Below are 21,667 nucleotides of genomic sequence, written 5' to 3' on the forward strand. Positions count from 1 at the left end.
CGTCACCATAGTAACAGGAACTTGTGCGCCTGCGTCCATTTAAAGAGCCGGCGTGCTTTGGAATCCCTTCCTTAGCCCGCCCTCTTCCTCGGATCGCTCCGCCTCCCTTTCCCGGCGGCTGGCCCACTACGCCCTGCGGAATCCAAGTCACCAATCAGCGTCCACTTAGCCCTTGCAGTCAATGGCGCGTGCCCCGGTTTCAAAAGCTCGGGGGCGGGCTCCGGGTTCCGCGCACGCGCGGTCTCCTCTCTCTCCCCACGCTGGTTCCGTGTCTCCTCAGAGCCGTCTCGCCGCTTGGCCTGAGGTGTCGCGTGTCTGTGGGCGGTCTGGACTGTCTCCGCCGCTGCCGCGATGGGCAAAACTGCCGAGTCTCAGGGGTCGGGAGGCCGGCCCGACCCGGTGCGGAGTTTTAACCGTTGGAAGAAGAAACACAGCCATAAGCAGAGCCAAAGGAAGCAGCTGAGGAAGAAGCTGAAGAAGCCCGAGTGGCAGGTGGAGCGCGAGGCTATCAGCCGCCTCATGCAGAACTACGAGAAGGTGAGGCCGGCGCTGGGTCGGGGGCGCCGGCCAGCGGCGGGGCCCCGAGGCCCGGCGGCGATGGGAGCTCTGTCACGGGGGCCGGGGCGGGGGTGCAGACCCGCAGTCCAGCGGGCGGGAGACGGGACTGGGGTGACAGGGGCTGGTGGGGGTCCCGCCGAGGCCCCACAGGTGGTCCGCCAGGCGCCGCGGACAAGGCCTCGGGGCCATCCCAGCTCGCCATCCTGCTCCTCGTGAAGTGATGGAGATGCAGCGGCGCTTGAGGGCGGCGAGAGCCCGCAGTAGTACTGACGACGGTAGCGGGAACCGCACCGGTGTTTTCAGCCGCTGACCGGGCGCTTTCCATTAGTCGTGGGACTCGAACTGTGCTATGGGTCAGATTCCCATTTTACAGGCGAGAACACGGAGGCTCCGAGAAGACGAGGCACTTGTTTTCAGCTCCCCTCTTAGTAGGTGGTGTGGAGTTGAAGCCTAGACCCGCGTCTTTCCAAGTCCAGAGCCTTCGCTTCTGACCCTGGTGCGGGGTCCGCAGGCTCGACACCATCTCCTGCCTTCCCGCGCTTATCTCGTTTTCTCTCCTCGGTTCCCGTCCCCGAACCGGAGTTGGCCCAGGACAGCGGGCCTCCTGGTGCGTCTCTGCCACCTGCCATCCTGCACGGTGGTGGATGTTCTCAGACGAGTGGCCCCGTAGTTACCTTTTTAACCTCTGGCCCTGCCCCCGGCCCTCAGTCTCCTTGGCAGGGTCCCTACCCCATCTCCCCTTCTCCTCCACCCCCACCTGCCCCGTCGGTTTGCCTTCACCCACCTCACTCAGCCTGTCAGTGATTGCCCCCTTCTGGTGCGCACTATAATCAGGGATTTAATATAGGGGACATTTCTGGAATTATAGTCATCAAGTGTCCTGCTGGTATAGCTTTCCTTTAAACGGCTCTTAGGTCAACAGTAAGATTAGGTAGAGAACCTTTATTTTTGTTTGGGCTTTTGAGTTAAGATAAATGATAATTTGATCCTGGCTTTTGATCATCAGACGAGTGACTTTGGGCAGGTTATTTATTCTGTCTGCTTCCCTTTTCTTGTCTTTAGAAGGCATCATAATAATATCTATTTTATAAGTTGTTGGGAGGAGTTAGTAAGAAGCATGTTAGGCATTCTGTACAATGCCCGAAACATATAAATATATTAGCTGTTATGTTATTTCTATTGCTGTATGCACAGCCTCTTAAAAAACCATTGTAAAGTACGATTAGATTGCATTTGAGAGTCTTCTTTAGCTGGAGTTGCTGAAGGAATATAGTCTCAGCTTCTCTTTCTTTTGTGTAATTGCGATGCTTATTCCTGTGGACTGGTGACTCCTTTTTTGTATTCTACCCTCAGCCTTTCTGAGTTCATATTCTTTTTTTCTGACTGCGCCGGATGTCTTTGCCTGCCAGGATACCTTAAATACACAAGTCCCAAAGTGAGCTCATTAGGTTTGATTTCCAAATTCACAGTCCTTTGTGTGAGTTCTCTCTTGCCACTGTAAAAAATTGCCGCAAACTCCATGGTTTAAAAGAAGAGAAATTTGTTCTTTCATAGTTCTGGAAGGCAGAAGTCTGAAGTCCATTTCCCTGGGCTGGAATCAGCGTGTCATCAAGGCCATATTCCATCTGGACATTCTCAGGGAAAATCCATTTCTTGCTACTTCCGGCTTCTGGTGGTTGCTTTCCCTTGGCTTATGGCTGCATCACTCCCATCTCTGCCTCCGTGGCCACATTGCCTGTGGTTCTGTGTCAAATTTATTTCTGCCCTTTTAAAATAAGGATACTTCTGTTCGCATTTAGGGCCCACCCAGAATATTGAGGATAATTTCCCGTCTCAAAATCTTTGATAATGACCTGGACAAAAATCACTTTTGTTGTTTAAGATAATATGCACAGTGCTGGAGGTAAGCATGTAGAGATATTTGGGGCTGTTACTTAGCCCACCACATGCTAGCCCACTGTCTAAGCAGACTGCTGAGCTAGAAACCTAGGAGTAATCCTAATCCTAGAGACTTACCTCTCAGCACTCTTACATCCAGTCAGTTACACTGATAATGTCCTCTGCCTCTTAACATTTTTTAAATGTTACTCCACCCACCCACCCCCAACCCCATGCCTTAGTTCAGGCCCCATCATCTCTTGCGTGGATTACTACAGTAACTATTGCTTGTAATAGGGATTAGCAGGCTTTTTCTGTAAAGGATCAGATAATAAATGGTTTCAGCTTTGCAGTTCAGGAGGGTGGAACTACTCAATTCTGCCGTTGTAACACAAAAGCTGCTATGGAAATACTTAAACAGATGGTATACTTGTGTTCCAGCAAAATTTCAGTTAGGAAAACTGGTGGCTGGATTTGGCCCTTAGGCCTTATCCCCCCAGTCTATCTTCTGTATTGCTGGCAGAGTGATTCTTTCCAAGATGAAAATCCAGTCATCTTATTCTTGATTAAAACCCTCCCTTGGCTCAGTTACTTTCAGGAAAATGGTCAAATACTTTCATGTGTCAACACGTCCTCCTCCAGTGGAACAGTAATTTATTTGTGGTCAGGCAGACTTGGTTTATCTCACCCAGTTTGGGTTTTGAGTAGCCAAGCTCCTTAATATCCCTGAGTCTCACTTTGTTTGGTTCAGCAGAGGTTAGTAACTACCCAGAGTAGTGAAAGGCTCAAAGAGGTAATACATGAAAACCAAGTGGTGTGCATAAGCATACACACGAGAACAACTTGTAGTTTCATGAAGTGGCTGTGCTCCCTGATGCCTCTGCTTTTTCTTTTCTTTTCTTTTCAAGATTATTCAAAGATTTTACTTATTTATTCGAGAGAGAGAGCGAGAGTGAGCATGAGCAGAGGAAGAGGAAGAAACAGGCTCCTGGCTAAGTGAGGAGCCCAACACGGGGCTCGATCTCAGGACCCTAATTAGGATCATAACCTGACCTAAAGTCCAATGCTTACCTGACTGAGCCACCCAGTCATCCCGCTCCCTGATGCTTCTTGTCCTGGTAGTTGATGTTTCTACCATTTGCAGTGAGCACCCCCATTCTTGCACTCTAGGAACACCTCCCAGTCCTTCAAGATTTAAACTTCTCTTCCTGGGGTTAAAGCTGCTGTGTGTCTGTAGCATTTTGTATACACTTTTATTGCAGAATTATCACGAGGCTGTGATGATTGGCTTCTTTGTTTAGCTTTTGCCTTAACTTTCCTGCTAGCTAGACACGAACCCCTGCAGGTCAGAAACCTTTAATACCCTCACCTTTGTGCTTCCCAGTCATTGGTAGCACAGTGCTTGTCCTGAAGTAGGTGCTTAGTGTTCGGGTGTTGTTTGGTGCACGAGGACCAGATGGCTTTCTTCTGGTTGGTAAAATAGGTCTATTCTTTTTGGTCTTTTGTTTGAATTATAATTACTAAGACTTAACAAAGCTTTTTATGTGTTGACTTGCCATATCCTTAAAATAGATGACACTATGAGATGGTTTCCATTGTCCAGGTGAGAAGCTTTAAGGAAAAGCAAGATTAAATAATTTCTGCAAGCTTAAACATCTAGTAGTGAAAAAGTTCCAACTCAGATGGTCTAGGTCTGATGCCAGAGAGCCAGATCACTACACTTTACGGCATTGCACCTCATGAATGTTTCAATTCTCAGCTTTTCACTAAACTGAAGGAAGCTTTTCCAGTATTGTTGTGTTTTATTTATTTATTTTTAATCTTAGAAATATTTTCCTAAGATTCTGTCAAGAAAGAAATACACTGTGAAATCAAACGCCAGGGCTAGCAATTCTCGAATACAATCGTAGCAGATTTGTTATTGTCTAGGGAACTAAGGTGCAGACCCTCACTGCAGGGTTCCTCAGATGATAGCGTCTGTGCATTGAACTATTATTACAGTATGTTTATAATACAGGGGTGGTGTTCAGTAGCCTTACTGGTGAAACACTGAACAGTTTGATTCAGAAACATCTCGAACAGTTTGACAAAGTACTTGTTAAGGTCTAGGTAAAAATAGATGGGAAAAAATATATGTCTGTGTCCCTGCAGAGATGGGGGGTTGATACATTTTGATAAATGTTAGAATCCTAGATACTTACAGTGCTGCGGAATTTGAGGGTGGTGTAATTAGTGGGAAAGAGGTTGGGTTATTCTGTACCTGCCCTTTCTGGCTAGGCGAATGAGAAAGATGTGTTTCCTCTGGGCATGCTGCCCTTTCTCCTTGTGGTTGCAGGCTCAGGCCTGGCTTGTGGAGTGTGAGCTGGATCACACTCCAGTGTGAAAAATCCAGTGTGAGCTGGATTTTAGCCCCCATATGTCTTTGTGCAAGAAAGCGTGCAACAGTTTGTGGTAGCCATGAGTAGAGCTTGTTCTTGAATCATGGGTTCTCCAGATAGAAAAGATTGGCTAGAACATTGTATATCAAGGGAGCAACACAGGGATATACAAAAAGATGTGAAAATATGTGGTGTTCTTTGAGGGGGACATACTCCATGGAGTGTGCTATGTGTTCCTGAACTGGCTTCAGATGAGGTTGCAGAAGAGGGCCAGAGGTGGATTGTCAGCAGTTTGTAGGAGTTAGAAGATGCCTGCATCCTCACCCTGAGCCTGTGAATAAGTCACATGGCAAAGGGTAATTGAAGTTGCTGATCAGCTGACCTTAACAGAGGGGGTCTGGATTATCCAAGTGGGCCCAGAGTGATGACCCAAGGGCCCTGGAATGTGTGGGGATGCTGTGAGGTGAGGAAGATGGGAAGATTGTTGCTGTCTGGGTTTGAAGATGGAAGAGGGATCCAATCCAAGGAAGTGGGCAGACTGTGGAGGCTGGAAAAAGCAAGGAACTGGATTTTCTCTAGTCACCAGGAAGAGTTTTAACTGAGTGAGGACCCATTTAGGACTTCCAACTTTCAGAGTTGTGAGGTAATAAATTTATGTTGGTTTAAGCCACTGTCAGTGGTCATTTGTTTCAGCCCCTGTGGGAGATTCATACAGAGGCCATGTTTGGAGACTTAATCTGGAAGCAGTGGGGAGTGTCTAGGAGCAGTTGGAGAACACAGCCAAGCTGTTAAAGGCTGTGAAGACTGTGGCCAGGTCGAAGACTGGTGCCGTAGTCTAGGTCTTAGGTCTTCTGAGAGGTAGATACCAAGTTGGGATGAAGTGAATTGGAGATTTATTGGTGGGGGGGAATGTCTGTGGAAGTGAAGGAGGAGGAACAGAAATAGGGAAAGGATGGAGGACTGAAGGAGGAGCCAGTAGGAAGAGTCTCAGGCTGCAGCACAGTCAAAGCAGGCTTCTGCTGGTGGGGTATCCTGGAACCAGACTTGCCCTTAAGGGAGTCTCTGGTCTCTGGTCCTGCAGACCGGGGTCTGTGGTCGTACTGCTGCAGTGAGCAGCCCTCCGGGCAGCCGGGGAGCGTGGTGCTGTCAGGGAGCGTGGTGCTGTCAGTGGTGCCTCTGTAGGATCAAGCACTGCTTATCTGCCCACGGGCTTCCCTGCAGCCCAAGATCTGGGTGCTTTGTTTCTAAGGCCACAGTGTAGAGCGTGTGTGTTGGGGGTTTCAATGGAGAGTGGGGGATTGGAGCTTACTGAGAAATGCTGAGCTCTTTGTTTCAGTTCAGCAACTGTTGTCACTGTTGCTGAGTGACTCCATCTCTGCACCTGGATTCATTTAGACTTTCTATGATAGTAATCAGCTAGTGCTATATGGGAACCCTGTGCTGTAATCCAAGTTTTACCCCCTTAATCAGAATTTGGTGTGGTTTGAAGTAGTGCTTTTCTTGTCGTGACTGCAGGAGGTGGAGCATTGTAGGACATTCTTTTTTCTTCACCAGCTTTGAGGATATGAAAGCATTATTAACTTTTGTGAGAAAAGAGAGTTGTGAGAAGAGTTGGAAGAAGTACAGGGGGGTGGTCAGTGGTATTCACCCTGTTCTCCCCTCCACCCCCTCCAGCTCTCCCACCAGTGATGGGAAGTGATGAACAAGTCCTGTCATTGAAACATCTGTTCTCTGATTTTAGAAGAGTGATACAGATTGTAGAGGGCATGTGAACATTGGAAGACAGGAGTGACTTTTTTTTTTTTTAAAGATTTATTTATTTATTTGACAGAGATTTGACATGCAGGCAGAGAGAGAGAGAGAGGGGAAACAGGCTCCCTGCTGAGCAGAGAGCCTGATGCAGGGCTCCTTCCCAGGACCCTGAGATCATGACCTGAGCTGAAGGCAGAGGCTTAACCCACTGAGCCACCCAGGCCTGGCCCCAGGAGTGAAAGGGCTGAAAGGAAGATACAGTGTTATTTTGTTTGTAGGAACCATAGCTGACTTCTGTGAGTTCTAAATATTCCTTGGAATGTAATTGTCCCTCTGGAACAGGGTTGGCATCCTTTTTCTGGAACAGGCCAGATAGTCAGTATTAAGCTTTGTCGGCCACGTGCCTTCTCTGTCATAACCACATAGACACTATGTAAATGAGTGGTTGTAGCTATGCTCTGGGAAAACTGTTTGCAAGAACAGGCAGCAGATTGGATTGGGCCATGGTTTGCTGACTCCTGTTGTAGTTCATCAATGGAGTAAAAATTTGCTTCTGTTTCTTAGACTTCTTTCTAAAAAATATGTTTTAATGGTCAAGAGAGTGCTGGGACAATTCCATTCTTCCAGATTTTCCATTAGGAGGTCAGAAGACTAGAGAGAGATGTGCAGTATTTCCTACTTTGCCTGTGCTGTGTCTCTGATGGAGACTCACCAGTCTGTCACTCATCTAGCTCCTCCTGTATGACTTCTCTTCTTTGTGAAAACAGCTTTTCATCTGATCACATTACAAGTGCATGGGTGGACTGCCTCTAATTTTGTTGTTGTATTTGGAAGATTTATCTTCTAATTAAGGTTCCCAGGTGGGACAGGACAGGATAACAAACTTTTCTCTTTCTAATGTGAGTACGCTGATTATTCCTTTTCACTCTTCTTTAGAATGATTTGTAGGGATTAAGGCAATGTTTTAATATTCGTGTTTTCAGCATGTGAGGACAGAGATAACCCATCTGGGCTACCTTAAGGATCTTGGGAAAGATGATATGTAGACTGTAAAATGAAATAAAAGTTGTCATCCCTTTACTGCCTGCAGCGTAATTTAAATAAATGAACCTTACAAATGCAACTTTTCTCTTTTGTGAATCATGAATAATTTGGCAGCATATTCCCAGATCTGAATAGGAGTTCCTGTTTTCAGCATCTGTAATAAAGTAATTCCCCTGAGTAGCTGAAATGAAATTCAGAAAATTGGGTTTATGCTAATGAAGAACATCAGTAATGAACATTTAGATAATGTAAAGTTAAAGGGCAAAATGTTACTTATTGTGGCTTCAGAGTGTGACTGAGACATTTCTTGTGGTTATTGTTAATGCTCCCTCCTTCACTGTACCCCCAAATGAAGAGTTGTCAGGTTGGATTTGGCATGCCACTGATTGATGGTTAAAACTTGAAAAGATTTATGCTAACAAGATACATTTCTCCAATTAACTTCAATCTGTTCTACGAAGTGTGTAAATAGAAGTATTGTCATTGTGCTGTGTGGCTTAGAGTCATTTTGCCCCTTATTTCTTAATATTCTTTGAAGGATGGACTGAAGGTAGAGTTTCTTCCTAAAATTGATGGGTGGTGATTTACTGTGTTCTCAGAGGTGAAGGAAGTTGTTGTTGTTGTTGTTGGTGGTGGTGGTGGTGTGTGTGTGTTTTGAGTGAATGAGATGGTGTCTTTTTTTTTTTTTTTAAACCAATTTTAATTTTACAAGCTTGTATTTTTGATTCACAACAACTCGCTTACGGCATATTCCATTCTAGAAGGAAGGGTGGTTTTTAATTAGAAGTGATGGTTGAATTCAATCCTGTAGTACTAAGGACTAGCCAGGCAGCACAATGTAGAACTAAAAATGCCCTTGTTGTAAAATAGATGAATTATATGGTACATTTTTTTTGTCTTAATTGACACGGTCTCCTTTTTCTTTTTTTAGATAAATGTAAATGAAATTACAAGATTTTCAGATTTCCCCTTGTCCAAGAAAACATTGAAAGGTAGGTGTATGGTGATTTTGGGACATTTTGGGTTTCTTGATGTTTTTTATAAATGGCAAAAGGTTTAGAGCATTTAATGTGAAAGATATTATTTTGGCAAATAATCTTGATATCTTGAACCTTTAACACCAAGAAACAATATTAATTCATTCACGTTTTACTGATTTTTTATTCTCATGCTTTTTGGAGTATTTTTTTTTTTAAGTTTTTATGTATTTATTTGACAGAAAGATAGAGAACATAAGTAGGCAGAGAGGCAGGCAGAGGGAGAGAGAGAAGCAGGCTGTGTGCTGAGCAGGGAGCCCTACATGGGGCTTGATCCCAGGGCGCTGGGGGGTCATAACCTGAGCCGAAGGCAGATGCCTAACCCACTGTGCCACCCAGGCACCCCTCTTTCTGGACTAGTTAAAGAACAGTAGTGAAAAAACAAGATGCCGGGCCTCTCAGTAATTAAAATAAAATCTATTATGTTAGTTAAAATGAACAAGATAAAAGTGACATCTTTTATATTAGCCTGTTAGGACCATCAGAACAAAATATCAGACTGGGAGGTAGGGGTTGCTTAAATGACAGAAATGAATTTTCTCACCGTTCTGGAGGCTACAAGTCCAAAGATGGAGATGCTGGCAGGGTTAGTTTCCTCTGAGAGCCATCCTGGAAGGGTCTGTTCCAGGACTCTCTCCTTGGCTTATGGATGACCACCCTCTTGCTGTGTCTTACGTGGTTGTCCCACTGTGCAGTCGTACCGCTGGTATCTCTTTTTGTGTCCAACTTTCCCCTTCTTATAAGGACACCAGTGACTTCAGATCAGGGCTCATTTGAACTAAATCACCACTTCACAGGCCCTGTTTCTGAGTATTGGTGTTAGGGCTTCAACACCAATTTGAGGGGGCATAGTTTACCCATACTCTCATTTTATAGGGATTTTCTCAAGTGTCACTTTCCTCCCCTTCACCTTGGCAGGTTTGCAAGAAGCCCAGTATCGTTTGGTAACTGAGATACAGAAACAGACCATTGGCTTGGCTTTGCAAGGTAAAGATGTTCTTGGAGCTGCCAAGACAGGATCTGGCAAGACTTTGGCTTTCCTTGTTCCAGTAAGTAATTTTTTTTATATTGGTTCAGGTCCTCTGTTACATGCTTTTAAAACATTCTGTGCCTAGGTAGAAATCATTATCTGGAGAGTTGTTTCCTGTTGGATTTCTTCAGCTAGAATGTGAACTTTATCAGAAAGGGCCGCAACTGTCCTGTTGTCCACTGTATTCCCTCCATCCTAACACAGTGCCTGGCACATGGCAGCCAGTCAGTAACTTTTTGAATGAGTGAATTACTGTGCCTTGACAAGCCTTTACTTCTTGAAGGTTGTGTGTCTTCCAGGGTGGCAGGTGAGCATGGTTCTGCACTGTTGTACGGCCACTGGGGCAGGCTGGAGAGGTTGTTTATGTGCTCATGCTTGCAGACCTGCCAATTGCACGTTATACTTGCTACTCATTTAGGATAAAGCTGAAATATGCTCTCTACTAGGAGATTGGGTGATTCATTGAGAATTTTCTAGGTCATTGATAGCTGTCGTTTTGAGCAGTAAAACAATAGAGCCTCTTAGGAATTTACTTATATCTCAGTTAAGCACTTGGTCTCATAATTTATTTATTTATTTATTTATTTATTATTTTTATTAAAATATTTTATTTATTTATTTGACAGAGAGAGATCACAAGTAGGCAGAGAGGCAGGCAGAGAGAGAGGAAGAAGCAGGCTCCCTGCTGAGCAGAAAGCCCGATGCGGGACTCAATCCCAGGACCCTGAGATTATGACCTGAGCCGAAGGCAGCAGCTCAACCCACTGAGCCACCCAGGCACCCTTGGTCTCATAATTTAATTCCTACAAAATAATTGGCTTAGGAAAATCACATTTGAGTTTTTGTTCCAAGTATTGCAAAACCATTTTTCCCTTAAATCCAATTTTTCATAGCGGTGTTTCTTTACAACTAGAAAATTCAGTCACTGCATAATTACAATAACTACACAGATGAAAGTTTAATGTGGTTTCTGTTCAGAAAATGGTGACAGATATTTTTCTAAAACCTGTTTTAATAGTTTGAGGGCTGCATGTCTCTCTCACTGATGGCCAGTCTCCTGCTGGCAGGGCTGTGGTGGCAGCTGACCTGCTGTGAGGTTTATGTTCCCTTCCTTCTATGATTTGAGGGATCTGGTGGCTGGAAGAAAAAGAAAAAACAAAGCAAAGAATTTCTTTCTGATGGGATGACACTTGTGACTGATATGTCTTCTGCTTGGAAGGTGCCTTTGATTTGGAGGAGCAGGGTCAGTTTGGAATCAAAATGCTGCCTCCTGAAGGGACTTACTAAACACAAATTTGCTGTCTTTTTTTGAGGTGCTGGAAGCCTTATATCGTCTCCAGTGGACGTCAACGGATGGGCTGGGGGTTCTGATTATATCACCTACGAGAGAACTGGCCTATCAGACCTTTGAGGTTCTCCGGAAAGTAGGAAAGAATCATGACTTTTCCGCTGGTCTCATCATTGGTGGAAAGGTTTGTTCTTTTGTCTTGTCCTTCTTTTTTCTATAACTTATATTGGAGCAATGTGGCAGTTGACAGGAAAGAGGTGGAGATTTTATTTAAACCAGTAGGCTGGCATTGTGGTGGGGTCACTATCTTCTAGAGTTCTGCTTATCAATTTTGAAGGTCCAGAAAGTCTGTTTTTGTGAGGGTATCTGAATTGATCAGGTTCTCTGAGATTAATATACCTTAAACAGCCTGTAAATCTATATGTGAATTTACTTGGGAAAGGTACCATCTGAGTATTTGGATTAGTTCCTTTAAAGAAAATATGTAATAGTTTGAATAATTTTGAACTTTGCTGGGTCAGCAGCAGCAGAAAGGAAAACAGTGTTTAAAATTTTTTTTAATCTTTATTTTTTAGGTTGAAGTATAGTTAGCATAATTATATTAGTTTCAGGTGTACAACATACTGATTCAATAAGTCTATATGTTCTGGTATGCTCATGGCAAGTGCTACCATCTAACACCATACAACACCATTACAGTACCGTTGACTGTATTCCCTGTGCTGTGCCTTTCATCCCTGTGACTTAGTTATTCCATACCTGGAAGCTTGTATCTTCTACTCCGTTTCACCCATTTTGCCATTCCCTCTCTGCTTTGGCAATCATCAGTTAGTTTTCTGTATTTATGGGTCTAGTTCTGCTTGTTGTTGTTTTGTTTTTTTTTTTTAGATTCCATATGTAAGTGAAATTACATGGTATTTGTCTTCTTCTGACTTATTTCACTTAAGCATAATATTCCCTGGGTCTGCCCATGTTGTTGCAGGTGGCAAGATCTCATTCTTTTTTTATGGCTGAGTAATTTTCCTTTATATATATATATATATATATATATATATATATATAATTATATATATTGGACACATTATATATATATATATATATAATTATATATATTGGACACATTATATATATATATATATATATACCACATCTTTTTTATCCATTCACCTGTTGATGGACACTTGGGCTACTTCCATATCTAGGCTATTATACATAATGCTACAGTGACCATAGGGCTGTACATGCCTCTTCGAATTAGTTTATTTTCTTTGGATAAATATCCAGAACAGGAATTGTTGGATTGTATGGTAGTTCTATTTTTAATTTCTTTGAGGAACCTCCATACTGGTTTCCACAGTGGTTGCGTCAGTTCTCATTACCCCCAACAGTGCACAGAGGTTCCCTTTTCACTATATCCTCATCAATGCTTACTTCTTTTTGATGTTAGCCAATCTGGCAGGTGTTTGGTGATACCTCATGGTGGTTTTGATTTGGATTTCTCTGATGATTGGTGACCTGGAGCATCTTTTCATATGCCCGTTTCCCTTTGGGAAACTGTATATCTTTGGGAACTATAGGTCTTGGGGAAAATACCCAAGTCCTAAGCCCACTTTTTAATTGGGTTGTTTGTTTTTTTGGTGTTGAGTTTGTAGAAGTTCTTTATATATATATAATATGTATATGACATATAATTATTTATAAATAGAATATTATAGGGTATTATATATCTCATATATATGTAGGATAGTAACCCTTTATCAGATATGTTATTTGCAGATACCTTTTTCCATTTAGTAGGTTGCCTTTTCGTTTTCTTGTTGGTTTCCTTTGTTGTACAAAAACTTTTTACTTTGATGAAGTCCTAATAGTTTATTTTTGCTTTTGTTTCCCTTGCCTAAGGAGACATATCAAGAGAAATGTTGCTAAGGCCAAGAGATCACTGCTTATGTTTTCTTCTAAGAGTGCTTTCAGGTCTTATGTTGAAGTCTTTAATCCATTTCTAGTTTTTGTATATTGTAAAAGATAGTGGCCCATTTTGACTTTTTTTTTTGCATATATCTGTCCAGTTTTCTTGACACCATCAATAGAAGAGACAGTCTTTTCTCCCTTGTATGTTCTTTTTTCTTTTGTCACAGATTACATGTGTAATTTAATTTAATACATGTGTGGGTTTATTTCTGGGCTCTGTATTCTATTACATTGATCTCTGTGTCCATTTTGTGCCAGTACCATACTGTTTTGGTTATGATAGCTTGTAATACAGTTTGAAATCTGGGATTGTGGTACCTCTAGCTTTGTTCTTTCTCAAGATTGCATTGGCTCTTTGGGGTCTTTGTGGTTTCATGCAAATTTTAGAATTGTTTGTTTGATTTCTGTGAAAATGCCATTGTTATTTCAGTGGGGATTGCACTGAATCTGTAGCTTGCTTTGGGTAGTATGGACATTTGAACAACGTTTTTGCTATCTATGAGCTCTAGATATGTTTCCATTTGTGTAGTATTCAGTTTCTTTCATGAGTGTCTTAAAGTTTTCAGAGTATGGGTATTTTTTTTCATCTCTTTAGTTATTAATTTTTAGGTATTTTATTATTTTTTGGTGCAATCGTAAATGGGACTGTTTTCTTAATTTCTTTCTAAATGCTTATTATTAGTATGTGGAAACACAAATGATTTCTATATGTTAATTTTATATCTGTGACTTTACTGAATTCCTGTATTAGTTCTCATACTTTTTTGGTTGAGTCTTCAGGGTTATATATATATATATATATAGTATCCTGTATCAACAGATAGTGACAGTTTTACTTCTTCCTTTTCTTTCTTTTTTTAAAGATTTTATTTATTTATTTGTCAGAGACAGAGGGAGAGAGAGCGAGTGAGCACAGGCAGACAGAGAGACAGGCAGAGGCAGAGGGAGAAGCAGGCTCCCTGCGGAGCAAGGAGCCCGATGTGGGACTCTATCCCAGAATCCTGGGATCATGACCTGAGCCGAAGGCAGCTGCTTAACCAACTGAGCCACCCAGGCGTCCCTACTTCTTCCTTTTCAATTGGGTGCCTTTTCGTTCTTTTTCTTGCCTAATTGCTCTGGCTAGGAAAAGCTTTTAGGTTTTTACCGTTGAGTATGATGTTAGTTTTGAGTTTGTCTTATGTGGCCTTTATTATATTGAGTTATGTTCCTTCCATATCCACTTTGTTGAGAATTTTTATCATTAGTAGATGTTGAATTTGGTCATATACTTTTTCTGCATCTTTTGAGCTCTTATGTTTTTAATCCTTTGTATTGTTAATACTGTGTATCATGTTGATTTGCAGATGTTGAGCTGTTCTTGCATTTGTGGAATAAATCCCACTTGATCGTGGTGTATAATTCTTATATTGTTGGATCTGGTTTGCTAATAAATTTTTTATCATTTTTTTCCCCATCACAATAAGTATATTCTTTAATCTCTATTCCCTATTTCCCCATCTCTCCACCTACCTTCCCTCCTAACCATCAGTTCTCTGTAGCTAAGAGTCTTTTTCTTGGTTTGCTGCTCTTTCTTTCTCTTGTTTTCCTATGCTCATTTGTTTTGTTTTTTAAATTCCACATGTGAGTGATACCATAAAGTATTTTCCTTTCTTTGATTTAGTTAGCTTAACATGGTATACTCTAGCTCCATCCATGTCATTGCAAAAGGCAAGATTTCATTTTTTTTTTAAATGGTTGAGTGATATTCCATTGTGTATATATATATACCACCTCTTCTCTGTACATTCATCCGTTGGATACTTGGACTTTCCATAATTTAGCTTTTGTAGATAAGGCTGCTATTCAGGGTGCGTGTATCCTTTTGAATGAGTGTTTTGTATTCTTTGGGTAAATACCTAGTAGTGAGATTGCTGGGTCCTAGGATAGTTCTATTTAAAATTTTTTTTTTTTAAAAGATTTGATTTATTTATTTGACAGACAGAGATCACAAGTAGGCAGAGAGGCAGGCAGAGAGAAAGAGGGGGAAGCAGGCTCCCTGGTGAGCAGAGAGCCCGATGTGGGGCTCAGTCCCAGGACCCTGGGATCATGACCCGAGCTGAAAGCAGAGGCTTTAACCCACTGAGCCACCCAGGTGCCCCTAACTTTTTTTGTTTTCTGAAGGACTCTTTAGACAAAGGTGTCTAGTATTTTTTTTTTTTAAGATTTTATTTATTTATATATTTGAGAGAGAGAGAGAGAGAGTGTGAGTGCCTGCACAAGCTGGAGGAGAGGGATGAGGAGGAAGAGAGACAGGCAGGCAGACTGTGCTGAGCACAGAGCCCTACGTGGGGCTCAATCTCATGACCCTGAGATCATGACCTGAGCTTAAATCGAGTCTAACACTTAACCAGCTGTGCCACCTGGGTGCCCCTATTTTTAACTTTTTGAGGAATCTCGATATTGTTTTCCAGAGTGGCTGTACCAGCTTGCATTCCAACCAGTAGTGTGAAAGTGTTCATCTTTCTCCACATCCTTGTCAGCACCTATTTTTTCTTGTGTTGTTGATTTTAGGTGTTCTAACCGGTGTGAGACCGTATCTCATTGTGGTTTTGATTTGCATTTCCCTGATGATGAGTAATGTTGAGGATCTTTTCATGTGTCTGTTGGCCATCCATATGGCTTCTTTGGGAAAATGAGAGCCTTCTGCCCATTTTTTAATTGGATTATTTGTGTATTGAGTTATATCAGTTCTTTATATATTTTGGATATTAATGCTTATCAGATAGGTCATTTGCAAATATCTTCTCCCATTATATAGATTGTCTCAGTTTTGCCGACTTGTTAACTTTGCTATGCAGAAACTTTTTATTTTGACATAGTCCCAGTAGTGTATTTTTGCTTTTATTTCCCTTACCTCAGACATACTTAGAAAAATGTTCCTATGAGTGACATCAGAGATTATGTCTATGTTCTCTTCAAGAATTTTCAGGGTTTCAGTTCTTAACATTTAAGTCTCTAATCCATTTTATTTTTGTATAACAAAGTGCTCTAGTTTAATTCTTTTGCATGTGGCTCTCCAGTTTTCCCAATATTCTTGGAGAGGCTAACTTTTTCTCATTGGATAGCCTTTTCTACTTTGTCGAATATTAGTTGACCATATAGTTGTGGGTAGACTTCTGTGTATTATTCCTTTGACCTTTGTGTTTGTTTTTATGCCGGTATTAGATACTGTTTTAATCACTACCGCTTTGTAGTGTAACTTGAAATCTGGAATTGTGATACCTCCAGTTTTGTTTTTGTTTTTTTAAGATTGCTTTGGCTATTCAAGGTCTTCTGTGGTTCCATACAGATTTTAGTATTATTTGTTCTAGTTCTATGAAAAAAGCTATTGGTATTTTGATAGGAATTGTATTAAGTATGAGTTTGCTAATATTTTGTTGAGGATTTTTGCATCTCTGTTTATCAGAGATTGTGGTCAATAGTTTTCTTTCTTCTTTCCTTCTTTTTTTTTTTTTTTCCTGTGGTGTTATTGTCTGATTTTGGTATGTGCATAATGCTTGTCCTGTGAAATTAGTTTGGGAGTGCGCCTTCCTCTTCAATTTTTGAGATAAATTTGAGGAAGACAGGTATTAACTCTTCTTCAAATGTTAGAATTCACCTGTGAAGCTGCCCAGTCCTGGACTTGTTGTTTGGGAGTGTTAAAAGTATTGATTTGATTTCATTACTTGTAATCAGACTTTTCAGATTGTCTCTTTGTGATTCAGTCTTAGAAGGTTGTGTGTTTCTAGGAACTTATTGTTATCTAGGTTTTTCAGCTTGCTGTAATGTAATTCTAGTTGTCACTTTAATTCTTTTTATTTCTGTGGTGTTGGCTATCACTTCATTTATGCATTTTTTTCGGAGATTTCCTTTTTTTTTCCCTGATGAGTATGGTTAGCAGTTTGTCAGTTTTTAAAAAGTCTTTTCACAGAACCAGCTTTCATTTTATTGATATTTTCTATTGTTTGTTTTTTTTAAAGATTTTATTTCAGAGAGAGGATGAGTGAGGGGAGGGACAGAGGGAAAAGGACAAGCAGACTCCCTGCTGAGCAGGGAGCCTGATGTGGGACTGGATCCCAGGACTTGGGACTTGATCCCAGGACCCTGAGATAGTGATCTGAACTGAAGGCAGACGCTTAACCTACTGAACCACTCAGGCACCCCTTCTATTGTCTTTTGAGACTCTCTTTCATTTATTTCCACTCTGATCTTTATGTCTTTCCTTCTGATAACTTTGGGCTTTATCTGTTCTTTTTTTGGTTCCTGTTGGTGTAAAGTTAAATTGTTTATTTTGGCGTTTTTCTTGTTTTTTGAGTTAGGCCTGTATCACTATGATACAGGCCTTCAATTTGAGACTGATGTCAGTCTTCAATTTGAAGACTGATTTTGTGGCCTAACACATGTTCTGTCTTGGAGAATGGTCTATTTATACTTGAAAAGTATGTGTATTCTGAATTTTTTAGATGAAATGTTTTGTACATACCTGTTAAGTTCATGTGTTCTCATGTATTGTTTAAGTCTAATATTTCCTCATTGATTTTCTGTCCCGATAATCTACCATTGATGTTAGGTGGGGTATTAAAGTCTCCTACTATTAGGGTATCGCTGTCAGTTTCTCCCTTTAGTCTGTTAATGTTTTTTGTGTTTACATGCTTCTGTGTTTGGTGCATAAATATATTCACTTATTTTGGATTGATCCCTTTATCATTATGTAATGCCCTTTTTTGTTTTTTTTGTTACAGTCATTGTTTTAAAGTCAGTTTTGTCTGATCCTCTAGCTTTCTGGAGTAGAAGATGGTTTTGAGGAATGTTGATTTTAGCTCATGGTGGAACCTGCTACGCAACTTCTGGTCTTCCTGCTAGTATACTTGGTGTCCTTGTTTGTGCTACAGTCTCTTCTAGACTATGAGGATAATACTTGAGTTCTTGAATTTATATGCAGATATATGCAAAGAAGGAGTAGCATCATAAGCCCTCACATACTCATGTATCTGTCATGCATCTTTAACAACTAACTTTCTGTGGTTCTTGTTTCAAGGAGCCAAATTCTAGAACATAGAGAGCGCATGGTGTCAGAGCCTCCCTAGGGCCTCTGGGTTCTGACTTAAATAATGGCAGTGATTCCAGTGTAAGTTCTGGCAGATGTAAAGGGAAGTGAAGACTTGGAGCATTTATAGGAAATTTTTCTTGGCCTCAGGATCCTGGCTGTAATTAAGGATCTTCATGCACTCTGAGCTCTTTAGGCTTTCACTTAGGACTTCTATTTGCCCCGAAATTTGGATGTGCTGCAGAAATACAAGGGGGAATCATATCTCTTTGTAGGGTATCTACATTGCTATGATGAAATGACACATGCACATGGCTCTTACAGTTTTGATACACAGGCTGCTCAGTGATGTGTCTGTGTAATCAAAAGAAACAACTGTTTTCAGGATCTGAAACATGAAGCTGAGAGGATCAATAACATAAATATACTTGTTTGCACTCCGGGTCGGCTTCTTCAACATATGGATGAAACAATATGTTTTCATGCTACCAATCTCCAAATGTTAGGTGAGTCTAATGAATTTCTGATGAAACAATCTGAGATTTAGGAGAGAAACCTCATAAATTTTAATGATAGAAATTTTTAATCTTAATATTTATTTAATAAAACATCTGAGAAATAACCTGAAACAATTTTTTGGCATAGGGATTCTGAACCCAGAGAATATAGCTAGACTTTTTTTTTTTTTAAACAAAATGATCAGAAGAATATAAGTAGTTGTATATGAAATTAGACACTTCAGTATTTGACATTGCTAAGAATTGATCTTTTAAGCTATATCCACTTCTGGTGATATTACCAAATGTGGTTTTTTAAAAAAAGTCTATTTTGTAATAATTCTAGGTTTACAATTGCACCCATAGTATAGGGAGTTCCTTTATACCCCTCCCCCAGTTTCCTCTGGTGCAACACCATACACACTGTGATACTTTTGTCAGAATGAAAATTGACGTTGGTCCATTACATAAATTCCAGACTTTATTGGATTTCACCAGTTTTTCCACTAATGCCCTTTTTTTCTCTTCTAGAATCCAGTCCAGATACTAGTTTACATTTAGCCTAATGTATATTTTAAATGTAGTTCACCTTGAATTTTCTCTTTTTTAGTTCTTGATGAAGCAGATAGAATCTTGGATATGGGCTTTGCTGATACCATGAATGCTATTATTGAAAACCTTCCCAAGAAACGTCAGACTTTACTCTTTTCAGCTACACAAACCAAATCTGTAAAGGACCTTGCACGCTTGAGTTTGAAAAACCCTGAGTACGTCTGGGTTCATGAAAAAGCGAAATACAGGTATGAACTATATAAAACCATATTTGATTTAATCAAAAATCAGTGTTCTTGTGCCAGTACCATGCTGTCTTGGTGATTACAGTTTTGTAGTAAAGCTTGAAATCAGGCAACTGTTGAGTGAAATAAGTCAAGCAGAGAGAGTCAATTATATGCTTTTACTTACTTCTGGATCATAAGGAATAACACAGAAGGCATTGGGGGAAGGAGAGGAGAAGTGAGTTGGGGGAAATTGGAGGGGGAGACAAACCATTAGAGACTCTGGACTCTGAGAAACAAACTGAGGGTTTTGGAGGGGAGGAGGGTGGGGGATTGGGTGAGCCTGGTGGTAGGTATTAAGGAGGGCATGTATTGCATGGAGCACTGGGTATGGTGCATAATCAATGAATCTTGGAACAGTGAAAAAAAAATAAAATTAAAAAAATCAATGTTTGTTTTAGTATACAAATTTGACATTTTAAATTAATACTACTTTTTAGGAAATAAGACATCATTTTATGTGTTGTGACATATGGGAAGCATAGTAAAATATATTAGTTAAAATTATTTAGGTATTTGATGCCCCTTTAAATGTGGGAATACTATGGTGCAATCATTTTCAAAATGTGGTCTGGGAAACTTTTAAGATATTAACATCTCTTTCCATAAGATATTAACAGGTATTTATTAATAACTACACCTGCATAAAATGAGGGGCAGTGGGGTTGTGTGGCTATGTGGGAAATGGGTTGGGGGAAATGGATTTTAAAATGTATTTTGATACAAGTGGAAGTTTGTGTATGTATATTTGGTATGAATCATTGTAGACTGTGGATATGCTTGACTTGCAGAAATATTTTCTGGTGAATGTAGGTAGGATCTATTGAAGATCTCAATTCAACCTACCATTATCTCTATCTTAACTTGTATTTCTTCCTATGAAGTGTTAGTCTAGAAGGAAATAGTTTGGGGAAAAGGGTGGCTTATCCTCTTGGAAGGTTTTTAAATGCTGAGAATGTGGGCCTTGAAGCCCACATTAACTTTGTTCAGCTAATATATGTCTAGGATTAAAGAAAGTCCTAAAAGAGGCCAGACTCCATGCTTCTAGGTGATCTTAATGGATGAAAACTTGAGTGCTGGTATCTTTGGTTATCAAGAACTCAGGAATGGCATAGCAGGAGATTCTTGAGGTAGTTTCCTCCTTAGCTTACTGCGGAGGAAACAGTGGTCCTTGTTTATAAAGTTGTATTGGGATAGCTATTGACATTCTTGGTACAATTAATAGTCTGAAGATTGTCCAGGTCTTTAGATTATCTTCTTTGATCTTTCTGCTGTTTGTTTTTTCACTATTTTCAAGACCCTTTAGTGTTTTTACCAGACATAAATTTTTCAGTCATTAGGTGGTTGCTAAAACTGCATCATTTAAGGTAACTAACTGTACGTAGTATCACTGTTGCTAATTTCTGTAGATGACACTAGGTTATTATTTATAGAGCAGAGTTAGAAAAAACTGAATACAAATACTGTCTATTTAAAAAATGATTTTTAAAAATGATTTTATTTGAGAGAGAGAGAGACTGCACATGAATGGGGAGAGAGGTGTGGAGGGAGGGACACTGTGGTGAGTGTGAAGCTCCAAGCAGGACTTGATCTCATGACCCTGAGATCATGACCTGAGCTGAAACTAAGAATTGGACACTTAACCGACTGAGCCACCTAGGCGATGATTATTGAAATGCAGTTCTATCACTTACAATGGGGCTTTTAGAAACCATGTCTTCATTGACATAATTGACAACTGTGGGGTATATGGTAATAACTGTAGCATTCTTTAATTTCCTGTTCATCAGAGTGCTACAAAAAGCAGATATTGTGAATTTTGTCTCATTATTGAAGTTTTTTTTCCTCAGCCATTAATTTGGTTAATGCACCATGGGAAAATCATAGTCAAGAATATTTTTAAGACATTATAGAGTATCTGCTCTCAAATCATGTAGGACCAGAAAAGTAATTTAAAAGTTAGATCTTTTTTCTTTCTTTCTTTCTTTTTTTTTTTTTTTAATGTTATTTATTTGTCAGAGAGAGAGAGAGAGAACATGCAAGTGAGCGCACAAGCGGGGGAGTGGCAGGCAGAGGGAGAGGGAGAAGCAGACTTCTTACAGAGTAAGGGAAACCCTATATGGGACTCGATTCCAGGACTCTGGGATCATGACCTAAGCCAAAGGCATGGCTTAACCAATATGAGCCCCCCAAGTGCCCCTAAAAGTTAAAGCTTTCTGAAGTTGTATGTTTTCTTAAGTGTATGTTTTGTGTATTTTGTGTATTTTTCTAAGTATACTGGTTTTTTTTTTTTTTTTTTTAATATTGCTATTGTAGTGAAATGGTGCTTCTAATGA

At 40.5% G+C, this 21,667-nt stretch overlaps 1 protein-coding gene across 1 annotated transcript in view; it reads left to right on the forward strand.

Annotated features, from left to right (window-relative positions):
- The first annotated feature begins 230 nt into the window (after positions 1–230).
- DDX10 (DEAD-box helicase 10) overlaps positions 231–21,667 on the forward strand; it is a 277,103-nt gene continuing 255,666 nt past the window's right edge. The window contains exons 1-6 of the mRNA XM_004764391.3: positions 231–537; positions 8,542–8,602; positions 9,566–9,696; positions 10,991–11,149; positions 18,384–18,504; positions 19,106–19,295. Coding sequence (XP_004764448.1) covers positions 352–537; positions 8,542–8,602; positions 9,566–9,696; positions 10,991–11,149; positions 18,384–18,504; positions 19,106–19,295 — 848 coding nt within the window. The 5' untranslated portion in view covers positions 231–351. The remainder of the gene's footprint in view (positions 538–8,541; positions 8,603–9,565; positions 9,697–10,990; positions 11,150–18,383; positions 18,505–19,105; positions 19,296–21,667) is intronic.

The sequence above is a fragment of the Mustela putorius genome, unplaced genomic scaffold (assembly GCF_011764305.1).
Source record: "Mustela putorius furo isolate JIRA1106 unplaced genomic scaffold, ASM1176430v1.1 tig00000198_pilon_pilon_pilon, whole genome shotgun sequence".
NCBI classification, from domain to species: domain Eukaryota; kingdom Metazoa; phylum Chordata; class Mammalia; order Carnivora; family Mustelidae; genus Mustela; species Mustela putorius.